Below are 19775 nucleotides of genomic sequence, written 5' to 3'. Positions count from 1 at the left end.
TAACGGCCCGCCCCCTCCCTCCTTAGAAACCCGCTACCGGGCCTGTGCCGGCAGGCGGGCAACTAAGCTGGCCTCCCTGTCTGCAGGCCTTACTTCTGGAGGTCTGCGACCTCTTCTGAACTATGGGGGACCCATCGCCCGACCCTGAGCCCCAACCCCAGCAACCCTCAAGTCGAAGGAGTTCCCAGGTGCCCCAGCGGCGCAGTCGGGAGCTCAGTCTACCCCAGCCTAGCATCTCCGAGGAGGTGCCCCAGACACCATTTGATGGCCCGGCCGTGCAGAGCAGTCAAGGGAACTTGGCAAGCCAGACCAACCTCCAGGATTGGTCATCAGGGCCCCCCCTGACCGCACAGGAGAACTTGGCGATGTACCCCACTGAGGAAGCCCAGCTGGGTGGTGTAGAGTACCCGTCCCTGAATATGGGCTTTCCTTCCGAGTTACAGCCCCAACCTTACCTGGAAGAAGGCGGGATGCAGGCCGCCCGAAACGTCAGCCTAATGCTGCAGCAACTACAGCAGGGCCAAGGCAGCCTCTTCCAGCAACTGGACTCTGCTTACCTGGAGACGCAGCCCGACTACCTGGGCCAGTTCAACATGTACCAGGGAGAAGACCTACAGTTCGACCAGGGTGTCCCGCATGGGCCCTACATGAGGGATGACCCCACCCTCCAGTACTCACCCTCGGAGCTGGGCTTCATGCCCTTCAGTGCGGAGGTGCCTGAGCCAGAGCCTCGGGAGCTGGCCGTACAGAATGCCAAGGCCTACCTGCTGCAGACCAGCGCGGGCTGCAGCCTCAGCCTGTGAGAAGGGGCTCTCGAGTGGGGAGGGAGTGGGACGCAGGCAGGGAGAGGCCCCATCCAGCTAAATCTCTGCCTCAGACCCAGGGGTCTCTTCTGTCAGACGGGATCACCCCTCATGGGTAACCAGTGCCTGCTCCAGGGGCATCTGACTCAGACTAGCAGTTGGGATGAAACTAGTAATAGTTAACGTTTCTTTTTAAAGGTTTTATTTATTTGAGAGAGCATGAGAGGGGAGAGGTCAGAGGGAGAAGCAGACTCTCTGCCAAGCAGGGAGCCTGATGTGGGACTCGATCCCAGGACTCCAGGATCATGACATGAGCCAAAGGCAGTCACTTAACCAACTGAGCCACCCAGGCGCCCCATAATAGTTAATTCACTTAGTAGATGTTGTGCCACCATCCAGATGTTAACATCCAGTTCTCACAGCTGAGATTAGCACACTTACTGTCCCTGTTTCACAGAGGATGAAACTGAGACAGAGAAAGTAGGTCCCATAGCCCAGATGATAACAGTTGGATGAAGCAGATGTGCGTGATTTGCGTCCTGAGGCCCCATTCTCCACTCAACTTTTCTGCCTGGGGAAGGCACTTGCCAAGGCTGCTTAGCTGTAGTCAGTACACTTCTCAGTCCCCATTACATCATGATGAAATTTACATTCTAGTTGGGAGAACGGACAATAAATATAACAAATGAAAGGTGATGATGGGAGCTAAAGCTGGAGGGGTGCCTGGATGGCTCAGTCAGTTGAGCACCTGCCTTCGGCTCAGGTCATGATCCAGGAGTCCTGGGATCAGGCTCTCTGCTTAGCAGAGAGTCTGCTTCTCCTCCTCCCTCTACTACTCTGTTTATCTCTCTTTGTGTGTCAAATAAAATCTTAAAAAAAAAAAAAAAAGCTAAGGGGGAAAGTAAGGCAGAGTAAGGGGGTTTAGGGAGTACTTGTTAAACAGCATGAGGTTAAGGAAGGCCTCTGAGGAGGTGACATTTGATCAGGGACCCGAAGCAGATGAGGGAGAACACCTTGGAGGTAACTGGAGGTACAGTGGTTTAGGTATAGGACACACCATGTTTAAAGGCTTTAAGGCTTGCAGTATTTGAGGAACAGCAAGGAGGCTGGTATGACTGGAACCAGGGGAGAAAGGGGGAGGAGACAAGGCTGGAGAAATAACAGATGTTGCTCAAGTACAAAACTAACCCTATCCCTCCCATGGGCATATCTTGCCATGGCTCCCCAGTGCCCTCAGGAGTAGGTTCATACTTTTCAGCCGTTCAGCCCCTACTGGCTCTCTAAACTTCATCTCTAGTCAGCTCCCTATCCAGGCTCCTAGAGTCTAGTCAAAATTAACCTCTAGCTCTTTTCAATGGTTTCCAGCCTCGGTAACTTCAAGGTCTCCTATTGAAAAGCCAAGGCCAAAGTCTGACTTCTTACCCTTCCCAGTTCAGTGATGGCTCTCCAGCACACCCCAGACCGCCACCATACAGTTTCCATCCAGCAGAGGGTTACACATACATGCTTTGAAATTAGACCAACCTGGTTTCAAATCCTGGCTGTGCTGCCACTCTGTGACCTCATGACCTCAACTCTTCTAAGTCTCTGTTTCCTCATCTGGAGAGTAGGGATCACGATTGTTCCTCAGATGTGTGACTGGGGTGAGAATCCAGCACAACTCTCAAGTGCCCAGCATAGTCTGGGACTCAGGTGACTCAGGTACAAAGAAGCCATTACAATACAGCCATGACCCCACCTCCTTTCTCCCCCTATAATTCCTCTCCTCTCTTCCACCAAAGCCACTCTGATGTCTTCAGTGTTCCTCCAACACACCAGACACACCCTCAGCTCAGGGCCTCTGTTCATCACATCACCTGCACACCATGACACTTTCCCTTCCTCCTTTCCAATCCTTTTTACCTTTCCCTTCTTTTTCATGTCAGATTGCATTGGCTGAGACCTCCAGTGTGATGCCCTTTATACGATTATAAAAAATTACCTTCTATTCCTAGTTTGCTGGGGTTTTTTAAAATCATAAATGGCTGTTGAATATTCTCAATTTCTCTGCACTGGTTGAGGTGATTTTATATATATATATGAAATTTTAGACTTATTTATTTATTTTAGAGAGCATGCACAAGTGGGGGCAGGGGCTGAGGGAGAGAATCCCAAGCAGACTCCCCACTGAGTGGGGAGCCTGATGTGGAACTCAATCTCATGACCCTTGAGATCATGACCTGAACTGAAAACAGGAGTCAGATGCTTAACTGACTGAGCCACCCCGGTGCCCCAACATATATATATATATATATATATATATATATATATATATATATATGTTAACATATTAACATGATGGGTATGTTTTTTTCTATTTTTCTAGTATCAACCTAGTCCTGTTACTAGCCCAGTTTAATTATTGTGTGTCATCTTTCTGAGAGCAACTTTTTGCTGGGTGCCATTTAGCTTAGGACCTCAGCATCTATAATTCGTTTTTTAAAAGATTTTCATTTACTTCAGGGAGAGCCAGAGAGAGAACACAAGCAGGGGGAGCAGCAGAGGGAGAGGGAGAAGCAGGGGGCTTAACCCCAAGGCCCTGGGATTGTGACCTGAGCCGAAGGCAGATGCTTAACCGGCTGAGCCACGCAGGCACCCCTGTAGCATCTGTATTTCTAAGCAAGTTTGGCATGGAATGTTCCTATCTCCTAGTTTCCTTGAATTTTGTCAACATTCTGTTAGACTCATGAAATGTCTCAGGGTCTATCCAGCAGTTTTTCTCTCTGACCGAAACACCCCCAATATCTGTATGGTTTCCTTCACGTCACTCAGATCTCAGCCTAGAAGTCCCCTTGGTGTGACCTTCCCTGGCCTCCCTATTTAAAATTGGAAGCCATCTTCTATCCCTGGCATTCCCAGTGCCCATTCCCTGCTTTGTCTTCATAGAAAGACACACTATATATTTCTGCCTATCTGGTTAATGTCTGCCTCCATCATCAGAATATTCCCTCCATGGGGGCAGGGACATTTTCTCTACGGGGTCCCCAGTGCCAGGCTCAGGGCCGGGCACACAACAACAACTCACTGAGCTGAGCGAGTAATGTCTCCCACTTCCCACTCCCTCCCTGGGGAGGCAGGTATGAGCACCTGGTGAACCTGCTGACCAAGATCCTGAACCAGCGGCCCGAGGACCCCTTGTCCATCCTGGAGTCACTGAACCGCACTACGCAATGGGAGTGGTTCCACCCCAAGCTGGACACCATGCGAGATGACCCTGAGTTGGAGCCCACCTATGAGATGGCTGAGAGGCAGAAGGGGCTATTCCTTCGGAGCAGCGCGGGAGGCGAGGGTGAACAGGAGATGGAGGAGGAGGTGGTAAGTGAGCCTGTGCCGGTAGGAGGGGTGCCCAGCGGGACCCTCAGTGGCCCAGCCCAGGTTTATGCACAGCCTGTGCTTAGGTCTGGAGCGGAGGGAATGCAGAGGGAATGCAACACAAACAGTTTCAGTTTTGTGTGTGCACTGGCTGGAGGGGTCCAGAACCAGGTTACAGAGGGCTTTGAATACCGGGCCAAGGGGCTCAGGCTTTCTCCTGAGGCGCCTGGAGTGCCCTGAAGTGTTTGAAGCAGAAGGGCTAGTTGGCCCTCTGCACTCCTGCGGCTACATGGAGGTGGAACTGGTCTCTCTTACCATCCTCTACTCCTTCCTCCGAAAATAATTCTGGTTTGCAGATATTTTCTGTGAAACCCATTGCCTCCTGGAGTCCCTCAACGCTGACGTGCTCACCAGTCCCCAGACTCAGTTTCCCCTTTCGTTGAGACCCTCTAAGAACTCTTCCACTCTTTGCCCCTTAACATTTCACTGTCCTCAGAATATTTAATTCCACAATCATTTCCAGAATTGGACAATGGCAGAAAATTCAAGTAAAGTGTTCTTTCACTCATTCAAGAAACATTTGTTGAGAACTGTTTATGATCATTCTGACACCTCCCTGGCTCCTGCTAAGAGCTTGAAGAGCTCTCATTCTGTCCCTAAATCAACCCTGCGAGGCAAGTGCGACCTACTCCTATTTATAGAAAAAAGACGCAGGCTCAGAGGGCACGAAGGTGGGAATTACCAGGGACTGCATTAGGAAGGCAGGAATGTGATCTCCAAAGCCCATACTATATACAACCTTTGACACATCTGCAGTCGCTCTTGATCTGTGCGCACTTCTGTCTACGCTCCTGAGACTCCAGGATTCTGACGATAGTGGGGTGGGATGGTGAGAGAATGGAGGAACCACAATCTGATAGAGGACCAAAGCGCAGGTGGAAATCCCTAGGCTTGGGCACAAAGTTCTACCTAGGAATATGGGTTTGAATTTCAGATCGTTTCTCCTTAGGAGACCCCACCCACTTAAAACTGGTTTGTTTTTTTTGTTTGTTTGTTCTTGGTTTTTAAAGATTTTATTTATTTATTTGACAGAGAGAGATATCACAAGTAGGAGGAGAGGCAGGCAGAGAGCGAGGAGGAAGCAGGCTTTCCACGAAGCAGAGAGCCTGATGCGGGGCTCGATCCCAGGATCCTGGGATCATGACCTGAGCTGAAGGCAGAGGCTTTAACCCACTGAGCCACCCAGGTGCCCCTAGAACTGGGTTCTAAGCGGTTCCTCCCCTACCCCCAGGTCTTGTCTACGTCTAATTCAAGTCCCTCAAGGACCCGCCTCCTAGAGGCCCCGCCCCCTTAGAACAGGGTGGCAATTGAGGCTCCGCCCCCTTGAAATTTTATTGGTCATGAGACTCCGCCCCTTCGACCGCCTGGTCCCTCAAGGCCCCACCCCCTTAAGAACTTGGAGCTGGGCTTTTTCTTTTTTTTTTTTTTTGAGAATTTTATTTGTTTGACAGAGAGAGATCACAAGTAGGCAGAGAGGCAGGCAGAGAGAGAGGAAGGGAAGCAGGCCCCTGCTGAGCAGAGAGCCCGATGTGGGACTCGATCCCAGGACCCTGAGATCATGACCTGAGCCGAAGGCAGTGGCTTAACCCACTGAGCCACCCAGGCGCCCCTGGAGCTGGTATTCTTAATGGGAGGTCTGCAAACCGGCAAAATTGTGGGCGTTTGTGGCCTGTGCAGACTTAAAGAAAGAGACTTAAAGAAATCCGCAATTCAGCTTTTCGTATTTATTTTTCTGACAGGAGATGAGGCTCTCATTTCCCCTTTTCTATTTCTTCTAAGTCGCTGACCATGATCCCCAACAGCCCTTGTGGGAAAATGCATCCTTTCCTTACGCCCTCCTTTGAAATGCCATCTCTGTGATTTATTTACACCTATATGGACTCGACCGGTTTGTGGATTCTCTGTTCTTCACCTTCGCTCTATGGATGGTTTTTTTTTGCTTTAGAAATCTCCTGCCCGCTGCGTACAACCGCCGCATAGCAGGTTTGGCTGTTTGATAGCACAGAGCTCCCTGGCTCCGGGCCTCTGTTTCATAAAGGAGGCTAACTATTCTTGCATTTGTAAGTTCAGACTAACTTTGGGCACGCTCAGCGTGGAACCTGCTTGGGGTTCTCTCTTTCCCTCTCCCTCTGTCCCTCCGGGCACTTGTTCTCTCATGCTCTCTCTCAAAATAAATAAATAATACCTTTTAAAAAATAATTTCAGGGGCGCCTGGGTGGCTCAGTGGGTTAAAGCCTCTGCTTTCGGCTCAGGTCATGATACCAGGGTCCTGGATACCAGGGTCCTGTGATCTCTTTCTCTGTGTCAAATAAATTAAAAAAATCTTTTTTAAAGTAAATAAATTTTTTTCAAGATTTTATTTATTTATTTGACAGAGATCACAAGTAGGCAGAGAGGCAGGCAGAGAGAGAGAGGGAAGCAGGCTCTCTGCTGAGCAGGGAACCCGATGTGGGGCTCTATCCCAGGCCCCTGGGATCATGACCTGAGCTGAAGGCAGAGGCTTTAACCCACTGAGCCACCCAGGCACCCCTAAACAAATTTTTAAAAATAAAAATTTTTAAAATGAAGTTTTAAAATTGAGAGTAGAAGTTTCCTAGAAGCCTCTCAGAAGACCTCTGCTTGCATCTTGTTGGCCAGATTGAGTCACGCGACCATCCCTGGCTGCAAGGGAGGCTGGGAAAGTGACCTGGGAGCAACAGAAAAGGGGCTTGCAGATGGTGCTGGCTCAGCGGGCTGGCAGGGCTGATCCACCCTTTCCAAGTCAAGGGCAGAGATGTGGCTGGGCCTCTGGCAGAGCTTCAGAGATCCCAGTGCCCATCCTTCACCTTTGCCCCTCTCTCCTCCTGGCCCCCTGCACCTTGCAGCATACAGCTGCGCCATAGCGCCTGAATTCACTTTTTAAAACTTCCATCCAGTTGTCCCTATGAAATCATTTCTTCCAGACCACAGATGGGATCTTCCTGGAACCTGGGAGGAAGAAAAGAAGAAAGAATCTGGCCACAGAATCTGGGTTCAAACCCAGTGATACCAAAGGAGTAATTTCTAGGCAGGGGGAATGCTAGCTGTACTTTTTCTCCGACTCAGTTACACATGACAGGTGGAGACAATGGTAGGGAGAGAAGCAGAGTCTGATCTGTCCTTTCAGGTCAGTTTTCCACTCTTGCTCCAATCAACAGTGCCAGGATGGAGGCATAATCATTTACACATGGCTAGAGAGGATACTTCATTGCTATATGGATGGGAGGGGGATTCCCAGAAAGAGGGTGATGGCCACTGGCTCATGGGCCAACCACACACTCCCAAGAGAGTTTCCTACACTCATTCCTGTATCTTCCTTCCTACCAGCAAAGTGTCTTAGAATTAAGTTTGATTCAGCCCTCCCTGACTTTGGTGTCCACATCAATTAGGAAAACAAGCTTTCGCATCATGTTCATGACTGAGGGAAAGTACCAGAACGCTGGGGTGTGCCCCATCCAGCTGAGATAACAAACAGCACCACAGTCTCTGTGGCTTCAAAGGACACAGCTTAGTTCTCACTCACATCGCCTGCCCATGCAGAGCTGGCCAAAGGTTTCTGTGCATCAGCTGCTTGAGAACGCAGGGCAGTGGGGTTTGCATTGTGCCACAAGTTTCCACCCTTGCAGGGGGGAGAAAGAGAGCATATCAAACCCCACATTGGTTCTTACAGCTGCTGTCTGGCTGTGACAGGTGTCCCTGTCACTGCTGTTTCAAGAAGCCAGAGCAAGTGACACAGCCCCTCCTGAGTGCAGTGGAGGTGGGGAATGGGTGGGAGCGTGTCATTCCTCTTTGGAGAGGGGCTTCAAACACTTGTGAACAACAGTATGCCTATTTCCATCAGGACGTTTGTCACCAAATCTTTCACAGCAACTGGTGTGATTGAAACATCACCACCATCGTATTTACACCAGCCATCTGTTCTCGGTTGTTCCTCCACAAAAATTCTAATGCAGGGAGAAGTATCACTCACCCAGGTCCTGCAGAATGGGAACTTATCTGGAAGAAGGATCACTGTAGATGTAATTAGTTAAGATGGGGTCATTCTGGAATAGGGTGACCCCTAATCCAATAGGACTAGTGTCCTTACAAAAGGTTACTGTGGACACAAAGTCTCAGTCATCTGCCGTGTGGCTCCCACATTTAACCTGTTTCACCTTCAGCAATTGGGACCTGTATTTGTCTCTTGTTGCTGCTCTAACAAACTTCATGGCTTAGGACAACAGAACGTTCCACCTCATAGTTCTGGAGGTCGAAGTCCACTTCGACTTGGTGTTGCCAAAGCTAAAGTCAAGGTCGGCAGGGTTGCCCTCCTAATGGAGGCTCTTGAAGAGAGACCATCTCCTAGCCTTTTCCAGCTTCTAGAAGCAGCACACGTTCCTTCATCCTGGGTCTGTCTCCAGCTTCAAAGCCAGCAGCGCAGCACCTTCAATCTCTCAGTCGGATTTCTGCTTCTGTCGTCACATCCTCTCTGACCCTCCTGCCTTCCTCTTTCACTTATCAAGACCCTTGTGATTACACTGCGCCAACCCAGATCATGCAGGAAGATGTCCCCATCTCCAGATCCTTAATTTAATCACACCTGCAAGTCATGTTTGCCGTGTAAGATATAACGAAGGCACCGGTGCAGGGATGGGGGCCTGGACAAACTTTGGGGGCAATCATTATTTTACTTACCATACCCCCTCTCTCTCCATTCTGATTTCAAATCCTGGCAGGAGAGCATGTGGTTTGGGCAATGTGTTTTCCTGGACGTGTCATGTTGGTCAAGGGCAGGTCAAGGGCTGATCTCATGAGGAAGAACCTCATGTATTTTGTTCTCTGATATATCTCAGTGCCTGCCCTAGCCTGGGACTGGCATCCACTGCGTCTTTATTTTTCTATTTTTTATTTTTTTAAAGATTTTATTTATTTATTTATTTATTTATTTGAGAGAGGGACAGTGAGAGCGAGCATGATCGAGGAGAAGGTCAGAGGGAGAAGCAGACTCCCCGTGGAGCTGGGAGCCTGGTGCGGGACTCGATCCTAGGACTCAGGGATCATGACCCGAGCCAACTGAGCCCACCCAGGTGTCCCTATTTTTTAAAATTTTTTATAAAGATTTTATTTATTTGTTTGAGAGAGAGCACGTGTTCATAGAGGGAAGAGCAGAGGGAGAGGGACAAACAGACTCAGAGCTGAGCATGGAGCCCCACGTGGGGCTGTAACCCAGGACCCCAAGATCATAACCAAAGCCGAAACCAAGAGTCAGATACTCAACTGACTAAGCCACCCAGGCACCCCTCCCACTGAGTTTTTTTAATATTTTGTTTATTTGACAGAGAGATCACAAGTAGGCAGAGAGGCAGGCAGAGAGAGAGGAGAGAAAGCAGGCTCCCTGCTGAGCAGAGAGCCTGATGTGGGGCTCGATCCCAGGACCCTGGGATCATGACCTAAGCTGAAGGCAGAGGTTTTAACCCACTGAGCCACCCAGGTGCCCCCTGCACTGAGTCTTTAATAAAGATGTCTGAACTGACTAAATGAAAAATTACTGGGTTCAGCCTTATGGCCCATGTGGTTGTGGGGGTGGTTGGGCTCAAACCTCACTGTATTCTAAATTATTTTTTTTTAAGATTTTATTTATTTATTTGACAGAGAGAGATCACAAGTAGGCAGAGAGGCAGGCAGAGAGAGAGAGAGGGAAGCAGGCTCCCTGCTGAGCAGAGAGCCCGATGCGGGACTCGATCCCAGGACCCTGAGATCATGACCTGAGCCGAAGGCAGTGGCTTAACCCACTGAGCCACCCAGGCGCCCACCTCACTGTATTCTAGTCTCAGCCCTCGACTTGCTTGTTCTCACTCCCTTTCTGCCCTCCCCAGTCTCTCTGTGCCCCCCTCTGTCTCCCTGAACAAAGTAGATGGTGAAGGAGGGGGCAGTGAGGGCAAGACTTACCACTTCCATCCTCCAACATCATTGATTCCTGGGTTCAGGACTTGCCTCTTCCCTTAATTTGCTCTATGATTTGGGATATCTGTTAGGGGCGCATTTGGGTGCAAGTAACAGAAAACATGACTAAAAGTGGCCTCTTTGTTCCATAGAACAAGAAGGCCAGGGAGGTAAGGCAGTTCAGTGATGCCACTGGGGACAAGTGGTTTCCACCTTTCAACTCTACCATCATTAGGATATGGGATTTTTTTTTTTTTACCCCATGGTCCCAAAATAGCTGCTGTGCCTCCAGATCTCACACCCCATTCCAGGTGAAAGAAGAGGGAAGGATGAAGGAGAAACGGATTTTCTCCTAGTGATTTGTTGTTGCTGTTGTTGCTGTTGTTTTGCCTTTTCTCTTCCTATAACGGACATCCTCCCCAAGGACTTGCCCCTACATCCATCTCACTGACCAACAGTGGTCACATGAGCAGCTGGGTTACAGAGCAGTTCACTTCTCTGGATTTTAGAAGAGTCAGGCTAGGGAGCAGGGCTTCAGCCTTCCTCCCTCTGCCCTCCACCCCACCCCTGCAGGCTGAGACAGCAGTGCCCAACATCATGGAGACGGCCTTCTACTTCGAGCAGGCCGGTGTGGGCCTGAGCTCCGATGAGAGTTTCCGCATCTTCATGGCCCTGAAGCAGCTGGTGGAGCAACAGCCCATCCACACCTGCCGCTTCTGGGGCAAGATCCTGGGACTCAGCCGCAGCTACCTGGTGGCGGAGGTGGAGTTCCGGGAGGGCGAGGAGGAAGGGGAGGAGGAGGAGGTAGAGGAGATGATGGAGGGCGGGGAGGGCCTGGACCCGCACGGTGAGGAGGAGGGCGAGGAGGACGAGGAGAAGGTCACCGACGTGATCCCCAAGCCCATGTGGAGGCCACCACCCATCGTCCCTAAGGAGGAGAGCCGCTCGGGCACCAACAAGTACCTGTATTTCGTGTGCAATGAGCCAGGCCGGCCGTGGACGCGGCTGCCACACGTCACGCCCCTCCAGATCGTGCAGGCCCGCAAGATAAAGAAGTTCTTCACGGGCTACCTGGACGCCCCCATCATCAGCTTCCCGCCCTTCCCCGGCAACGAGGCCAACTATCTGCGGGCCCAGATCGCCCGCATCTCGGCCGCCACGCACATCAGCCCGCTTGGCTTCTACCAGTTCAGCGAGGAAGAGGGAGATGAGGAGGAGGAGGGTGGTGCGGGGCGCGACTCCTACGAGGAGAACCCCGACTTTGAGGGCATCCCGGTGCTCGAGCTGGTGGACTCCATGGCGAACTGGGTGCATCATACACAGCACATTCTGCCACAGGTGAGGCCTGGGGACCCAAGCTTCCCCCTCCCTGGCCCCCGGACCCCGACTCCAGCCTCCTCCCCTAACCCCCCCTCTATTTGCGGGCCCTTTGTCCCCTGTCGGTGCCCCTGTCAGAAACCTTCTGGGGTGACACCTGGGTGGCTTAGTCGTCAAGCATCTGCCTTCAGCTCAGGTCATGATCCAGGGTCCTGGGATCCAGCCCGGCATCGGCATTGGGCTCCCTGCTCAGCGGGAAGCCTGCTTCTCCCTCTCCCACTCCCCCTGCCTGTGTTCCCTCTCTCACTGTGTCTCTCTGCCAAATAAACAAATAAAATTTAAAAAAGAAAAAGAAAAAGAAACCTTCTGGGACCAGGCACATCTTGGTGGCCTGCATTTTTTCAGATTTTAAAAAGGCGACACAGTGCATACACCGCTATCCTCCAAGTCTTTATTTCTGCTGCAAAACTGAACAGCCGCTTGCTGCTGCCGCTTGCAGCAGGCCGGGCTTGCTGCCAAAGGGTGCAGGGAAGCAACACTTGGTTTTCACAGTTTTCAGGTTTGGGAATTATGGATAAGAAACCGAGGACCCGCCTTTCCGGAATGCCGGACTAGTCTGACTTTATATTCATTCATTCACTCATTCAAGGAAACACAGTTCCTAGCTGTGTGCTAGAACTTTTCATTCATTCATTTGTTCGTTCAACGAAACTTTATTGACCCCGGCGATGTTTTATTGAACCCGAATAACTCCTTTTGAAATCGTTATAACGGCTGCTCCTATCTCATGCTGGAGGCAACTGAAGTTGGCTCTGTGGATCAGCCCTCCAGTGCCTCATGGACCCCAAGAGCAGTCCAATGAGAGAGGCCCCTATGACATCCCCATTTCACAGAGCAGCAAACAGAGGATCATATGGGCTGCTGAGTGTCAGCTCCACATGCAGAGGTTTTGGGGGGTGGTCTCTTCTCTCAAGGATCCCCAGCACCTACCTGTATATACTAAGTGCTCATTAAATGTAAGATAAAAAATGAAACACTGCCCAGATGGGAACCACATAGCTAGCAGGTGGCCGCGGTCTCCGCCTCACCACTACAGCTCTCTCAGCCTGTCCTCTCTCCCCTGACCTGTGTGACTAACCCTGTCCTCCTGCCCATCCCTGGTTGCCGAGGACATGGCCAGTGCCAAGTGTCCTTCCTGGCCCCTCACCTCCTCCCAGAGTGCAAGCCAGGCTCTGTCCACCAGGGGTGTTGACTGACCTTCCCCTTACCCCGCTCCCACCCCCAGGGCCGCTGCACCTGGGTGAACCCTTTGCAGAAGCTGGAAGAGGAAGAGGAGCTGGGGGAGGAGGAAGAGAAGGCGGATGAGGGGGTGGAGGAGGTGGAGCAGGAGGTCGGACCCCCACTGCTGACCCCGCTCTCAGAAGATGCAGGTAACAGGTCTTACCGGCCTGGCGAGAAAGTGGGAGGGACAGCAAGACTGCTGGGGGGTGGGGGGCATCTCTCTGAACCTCAGTGGTTCTCTCTTCTATAACACGGGCCTGATGACAGCAGCTCCCTTGTGGGGTTATGGGGACACATCTGTCTTGTGATGGCACATGGCGATGTCCTGGATCAGGGGGATATGAACTTTCGAGTCCCGTGTGGATTTGGGGGGAAAGAGAGAGAGAGAGACTCGAGTTAGAGAGGCTTTCCACAAAGGAACCAGGACCAAAGCTGGATTTTGGAAGCCTGGAGAGGAATTTCCTGAGGTCAGAGTCTCAGGCACGTGTAGGAAGAGACAAGGAGAGGCTGAGAGTGGGTGAATGGATAGAACCCAAATTTGAACCCAGACTTCCAGGAGCCCAGGGCTTGAACTGTACCCTCCGAACCCTGGTCCAGATCAATGACCAGCCCAGAAGGGAGATCATAGCAGCTCCTGCAAGGCAGGTGAAATAAGGATACCCACTTCTTAGGTGTGGTCACTAAGGCTCGGACAGGTGCAGTGGCTAACTGGGGCCACACAGTGAGAAAGTGATCTAGAGCCAGTCACAGTTCCCTCCATGCCCCTGGGCCCTGTCCTCCTCTGCTCTATCCCCTCTTTCTGCTTCCCCTCCAGGGGGGCTGTGCAGGGCTGGAGGGAGCTCTGACCTCCCTGGTGCTCTCCACTCCCCTGCAGAAATCATGCACATCTCTCCCTGGACCGCCCGTCTGTCCTGCAGCCTCTGCCCGCAGTACTCCGTGGCCGTCGTGCGCTCCAACCTTTGGCCAGGGGCCTATGCCTACGCCAGTGGCAAGTAGGTCTTCTTCTAGTCCCTTCCAGCAGAGAAAGCCAAGGGCAAGGGGCAGGGTGGAGATCAGAAGACCCCCTTCAAGAAGCTCTCAGGGCCGACCTCCACACCCAGCTCCAGGAATTCCACTGGGGCTAAAATGAGACATCCTGGACAAGGAGTGTGAGCCCCTCGGATAAGAGAATGGAGGATCAGAGAGGAGAAGGAACTGACTCAAGGTCACACAACATATGCAGGATTCAAATTTGGATCTCTGTCCTCCCTGCCTATGCTTCTCAGCTATATGGGTCACAGAGCCAGATAGGACTCAGGGATCCACCTTGAGGTGGCCCTCACAGGGGCAGAGTCTTGTGTCTGGGGGACATAACTCCTTCCCTGGGCCCCCTAGACCGTTCTTTCTATGGGGCAGAAGTCTTCCCCACCAGTTGCTCCAAAAGATCTGCAGGTCGAAGTCACTCCTGCATTTTCCCACCCACAGCTACACGCTCACTGAGATGCTCACTGCACACCTACTACACGCTGAGAGTCCCTCAGTCTTTCCCACCAGGCACATCCCCAGCCTTTCTGCTTAGCAGCTCAGGGAGGGGCCCTCCGCCACCACGGGGTGGGTGCATTTACTGACTCTGTCCACCAGGTGGCATGAGACGTTGTCATAGGTTTTCCTGTTGCATCTCCGGTAAACCTGGACTGTGTTGGATCCCATGATGAGGTTTCACGTAATCTTGATACTTTACGTTCTTGGCAATTTTTTCCCCCTCCAGAAACAGGGAAGAGTCTCGCTTGCTTGCTTTTGCCAACCCCCTTCTTCTGGCCACAACCTCATTTGCCAACGTCTTTCTTTCTTTCTTTCTTTCTTTTTAAGATTTTATTTATTTATTTGACAGAGACACAACGAGACAGGGAAGAAAAGCAGGGGGAGTGGGAGAGAGAGAAGCAGGTTTCCTGCTGAGCAGAGAACCCCACACAGGACTCAACCCCAGGCCCATGGAATCACGACCTGAGCTGATGGCAGACGCATTAACAACTGAGCCACCCAGAAGTCCCTAAGGTTTTATTTTTTAAAGATTTCGTTTAATAGGGCACCTGGGTGGCTCTGTGGGTTAAGCCTCTGCCTTTGGCTCAGGTCATGATCCCAGGGTCCTGGGATTGAGCCCCGCATCGGGCTCTCTGCTCAGCAGGGAGCCTGCTTCCTCCTCTCTCTCTTTGCCTACCTCTCTGCCTACTTGTGATCTCTGTCTGTCAAATAAATAAATGAAATATTTTTTAAAAAAAGATTTCATTTATTTATTGGAGAGAGCTTGAGCATGACACAGAGAGAGAAAGGGATAGAGCAAGAGCTGGGGCACGGGGAGAGGGAGAAGCAGACTCCCCATGGAGCCGGGAGCCTGATGTGGGGCTCAATCTCAGGACCCTGGGATCATGACTTGGAGGCAGATGCTTAACCCACTGAGCCACCCAGGCGCCCCTCTAAGATTTTATTCTTAAGTGATCTCAACACCCAACACAGGGCTTGAACTCACAACACCTAGATCAAAAGTCACATGCTCCATCAACTGAGCAAGTCAGGCACCCTGCCAACATCTTTCTGAAAGCAAAAGATCCAAATTTGGAACTCCACTTATCCAGCCATCCTTCACCCATCCACCCACCACTCAATCATCCATGCCTCCAATCATCCACGTTTCTTCCTTTTTTTTTTTTTTTCCATTATAAAAGACTCTTGGATGTCCTTGTCTGCCAGCTGTATGCTAGGTCCCAGGCCCTTTATTGAAAAGGCGATGTGGATCCTGCCCCTGAAAGCAGACAGAGGAAGTGCTGACATTAATAATATAGCACCCCTCCCCCCAGCCAAAAAATACCTTGTTATGCTAGGGACAGACAGTTCAGTGACCAATTGCAGCTCCAAAGTCTCATCTTAAGGGGGTCAAAATAGGGTTCCTGGGAAGAGCGATCTTTACGTGAAATCTCTAGGGGAAAGAGAAAGTAACGGGGAAATACAGGTAGAGAACATTCTAGACCAGAGCTTCCCAGACGTGAGTGCACAGGACCCCAGGGATCTGGTTAAGGGCAGGTTCCGGTGGCATGGGAGTGGGGCTGGGGCCCAAGAGTCCATCTTCCTAGCAAGCTCAACTGCCCTGGTGAGGCTTCCAAGGAGGCAGCATATTTGAAGACTCCCGAGGAATTCCTGGAGGAAAACAATTATCTCAGGAACAGCAAGGCGGGGATACAGGGCAAAGCCTCAGAGCCCCCATGGCAAACTCTCCATCCCTCTTCCTTCCCCCTGGATTCTCCTCTCTGCCTCTCTCCCTACCTCCCAACCCCCCTCCTTTGCTCCCATTTCCTCCTCTAGTTAAAATTCTGGGAACAGGTGGACTGGCAGGGCTTGGACCTGACCAGTTATGTTCTTGTTTATTACCAGTCTCCTCCTCCTAGAATGTAGGCACCACCGCAGGGATTCTTGCTTAATGTGTTTTCTGCTGGGTCCCCATATCCAGACAAGCGCTGTCCAACACAAATGAAATACGAGCTGCCTGTATCATTTTAAACTTTGTTTTTTCTTTAATTGTTTCAAGAGCTTTTTTTAACTCTTTAAAGTTTTTTATTTTTTTGAAGATTTTCTACTACTAGCTATGTCCAAGAGTTATAAACAGGTAAAATTCATTTTAATAATTTATTTTATTTCACCCTAAATATCCTTTTTATTTTTTTAAGATTTTATGTAGTTATTTGACAGAGAGAAATCACAAGTAGATGGAGAGGCAGGCAGAGAGAGAGGGAAGCAGGCTCCCTGCTGAGCAGAGAGCCCAATGTGGGACTCGATCCCAGGACCCTGAGATCATGACCTGAGCCGAAGGCAGCGGCTTAACCCACTGAGCCAACCAGGCGCCCCACCCTAAATATCCTAAATGTTATTATCACAATGTGAAAGCAACAACATAAAAATCAACAAGCTATTTTATATTCTGTCTTTTATTTTCATACCACGACTTCAGAATCTGGTGTGAAATTGACACTTACAGCACACATTCCGTTTGAAGCTACCTTGTTCTCAGAAGTACTTGGTCTGTATTCAGATCTCACAAAATTTGTAGTTGAGAAAGTAGATTCATGTACTCGAGTTGTCCTGGACCTGCTTAGACATTTTCCAGTAACCAAACTGAGTATCAGTTGTATTGCTTAAATTTAAATTCATTACAATGCAATAAAATCCACTCCAACAATAGCAAGAACACACATTCTCCTCAAAGTGTTCACGGAACAGGCCCCAGGACTAGACCATATACCAGGCCATGAAACAAGTCTAGATAAATGTACCCAGATATTGATGGTCCAAAATATGTTCTCTGGCCATACTGGAATGAAATTAGGAATCAGGGATGTCTGGGTGGCTCAGTGGGTTAAGCATCTGCCTTTGGCTCAGATCATGATCCCAGGGTCCTGGGATCAAGCCCCACATTGGGCTCCCTGCTCAGTGGGGAGTCTGCTTCTCCCTCTCCCTCTGCCTACTGCTCCCCTGCTTGTGCTCTCTCTCATTCTCTGACAAACAAATAAACAAATAAAATCTTTTTAAAGAGATTTTGTTTATTTATTTGATAGAGATCACAAGTAGACAGAGAGGCAGGCAGAGAGTGGGGGGGAAGCAGGCTCCCCGCTGAGCAGAGAGCCTGATGTGGGGCTCAATCCCAGGACCCTGGGATCATGACCTGAGCTGAAAGCAGAGGCTTAACCCACTGGGCCACCCAGGTACCCCAGCAAATAACATCTTGAAAAAAAAAAGAAATTAGAAATCAAAAACAAGGAATTTGGGAGAATTTCCCAGATATGCAGAAATTACCATACTCGTAAATAACCAGGGGGACCGAAGAAGAAATTGTGGGTGAAACTGGAAAATCAAATATTAATTAGAAACTCAGCTCTGGTCCCCCTGGGCACATGTCAAGTGCACAAGGGCTCCACATGCTGTTACAAAGAGCAACTCTAGGCACGCCTGGCACTTTTAGGAGACAGATGTTCAATAACAACTGAAGAACACACAGAGAAATCCCGTGGGCACAGATGACCCCACCAGCCACTGCTCTGCAGTTGGCTGTGCCCAAACGGGGTCCCATCTCCAGTAAAAGCCCGGGCTGGGTCTTCAAGGCCTTCAAGGGAGGGAGGATTTCCCACTGTCTCTCTGACTTTCCAGGAAGTTTGAGAACATCTACATTGGCTGGGGCCACAAGTACAGTCCCGAGAACTTCAACCCACCCCTGCCAGCCCCCATTCAGCATGAGTACCCCAGCAGCCCCGACGTCATGGAGATGAGTGACCCCACGGTGGAGGAGGAACAGGCCCTCAAGGCAGCCCAGGAGCAGGCCCTGGCGGCCGCAGAAGAAGAGGAGGAAGATGAGGAGGAAGATGAGGATGAGGACCTGGATGACTGAAGGGGGGCCCCTAGCCCCATCCCCCGAACAGGTAGATCGCAGGTTTTCCCTTATACATAGTGAGTGATGGGTTGTTTTGTTCACAGTTGGTTTGCTTTCTGCCCCCGGAGGGCAGGGGTAGAAGAGGAAGGTAACTGCTCTAAATAAAATTTCCCCACGGCTTATGGCCGAGGTCTTCATTCTTTTGTTGACATGGCCTCCCAAGTCAGGGCTGTTGGGCTCTGCTGGGAACAGACATTGCCCAGCATCATGTCTCCTATCTGTGTCATTTATTCCTTCATCTGGACTGCAAACGACTACTGATGTGCCTTCTGTTGGCCCAGCCCTGCACTGGGGACACAGAGGTGGCCAAGCAGCCCCAGCTCTGCTTTCCCGGGGCTCGCTCTCTATGGGAGAGACAGACACATCCTCGGCAGTGACAACCCAGACGGGGGAGCCCCGAGGACGGACAGAGCTCCTGAATTGACCCTTAAAGTGTCCAGAACAGAGCGGGGAAGAGCATTCCAAGCAGAGGTAACAGCATGTCAAAGGCAAACCCAAGGGCAAGAAAGCGTTGTGTTGAGGTAGTTTCCTGAATCTCCATGTTTAGGACATGGTGTGAGGAGTGAGTGGTGAGGGATGAGGTTGGAAAGAGAGACTGGCAGGAGCAGATCACTCAGGGCTTGACTTTGCTGTGAGAGCAGAAGGGAGCCACAGATGGCCTTGGAGCAAGGGAAGGCCCCACTCACATTCATGTTTTAGAAAGACCTCTCTAGATGCCAAATGGAGTGTACATGGCAGGGTGCGATGGGAGTCCAGGGGAGCAGAGATAAGGCTGATGCTGAGAGGGCCCCAGGAGGAGAGGAGGATTTTGGACCGGGCTATGCAGAGAAAGGGACTGGAAAAGAGGACTTCACTTGACAGAATGCAAAAAGCTTGGGGACTGGAAGCAGGGGATGAAGGGAGACGATGCAGATCTAGGGAGATCTAGGGAGACCCTAAGGTCTGCAGCCTGGATGACTGGGGGAATGGGAGCCTGAGCTCTAAGATGAGGACACAGGAGAGGAGCAGGATTTGGAGGAAGATGTCAGTTTCATGGTAGGACTTGTCCAGTGTGAGATGCCTCTGGGACATTCCGGTGAGAAATCTGAGAGACCACTGAGCATGGGTCTAAGAAGTTCTGTGATGGGGGCAGGGTGGCTTCAGCAGAAGTGAGAGGCAGTGGCAATCAGCGGGGGCTCCTGGGATCAGCAAGAGCTTTTAGATTACTAGTTGATCATTGGGACACTGTGGGCATTGTGGGGATCAATGAAATTCTGGAATCATAAGAGGGTGTTGGAGGACCAAGTGAGACTGTTGAAGATAGTGAAGTCATGGAGATACATACTGAGGGTTGGTGGGAAATGTGGAAATGTTTAGGGTTAACGTTAATCGGTAGCGGGTCGGATGAAGTCCTTGGAATTCTATGGAGACGCTGGAGATCTGCGGGATCTGGGGGATCATCAAGGATGGGGGAGGAGTGTCTGGAGATGCCATAGCCGGTCACGGATTTTAAGACGTCAGTGGGAAACACTGGAGGTCAGGAAAGTGTATGTTGGGAGTCTAAGGAGGCGCTGGAATCACTGGGGTCATCT

General features: G+C 50.8%; 1 protein-coding gene across 2 annotated transcripts; it reads left to right on the top strand.

Annotated features, from left to right (window-relative positions):
• Positions 1-38: 38 nt before the first annotated feature.
• Positions 39-18311, top strand: RSPH6A (radial spoke head 6 homolog A). Of its 2 annotated transcripts, XM_032326391.1 has the most exons (6): positions 39-799; positions 3920-4157; positions 10728-11492; positions 12757-12901; positions 13627-13744; positions 17925-18311. In XM_032326391.1, the coding sequence occupies exons 1-6, from the start codon at positions 123-125 to the stop codon at positions 18160-18162; spliced, it is 2181 nt and encodes a 726-aa protein (XP_032182282.1). In that variant the 5' UTR covers positions 39-122; the 3' UTR covers positions 18163-18311. The 2 variants fall into 2 exon arrangements, with proteins under 2 accessions (XP_032182282.1, XP_032182283.1); XM_032326392.1 differs by lacking the exon at positions 13627-13744 and having other exon boundaries at positions 17925-18137.
• Positions 18312-19775: the final 1464 nt, after the last annotated feature.

The sequence above is a fragment of the Mustela erminea genome, chromosome 19, assembly GCF_009829155.1.
Source record: "Mustela erminea isolate mMusErm1 chromosome 19, mMusErm1.Pri, whole genome shotgun sequence".
Taxonomy (NCBI): Eukaryota; Metazoa; Chordata; class Mammalia; order Carnivora; family Mustelidae; genus Mustela; species Mustela erminea.
Note: the sequence above shows the minus strand (reverse complement) of the source record. Positions and strands in the feature narration are given on the sequence as shown.

Excerpts from the sequence above, each read along its gene's own strand:
- RSPH6A (XM_032326391.1), top strand. The coding sequence starts at position 123 with ATGGGGGACCCATCGCCCGACCCTGAGCCCCAACCCCAGCAACCCTCA. Across the intron at positions 12,902-13,626 it reads CCCGCTCTCAGAAGATGCAG|AAATCATGCACATCTCTCCC; the intron begins GTAACAGGTCTT and ends ACTCCCCTGCAG. Across the intron at positions 13,745-17,924 it reads TATGCCTACGCCAGTGGCAA|GAAGTTTGAGAACATCTACA; the intron begins GTAGGTCTTCTT and ends CTGACTTTCCAG.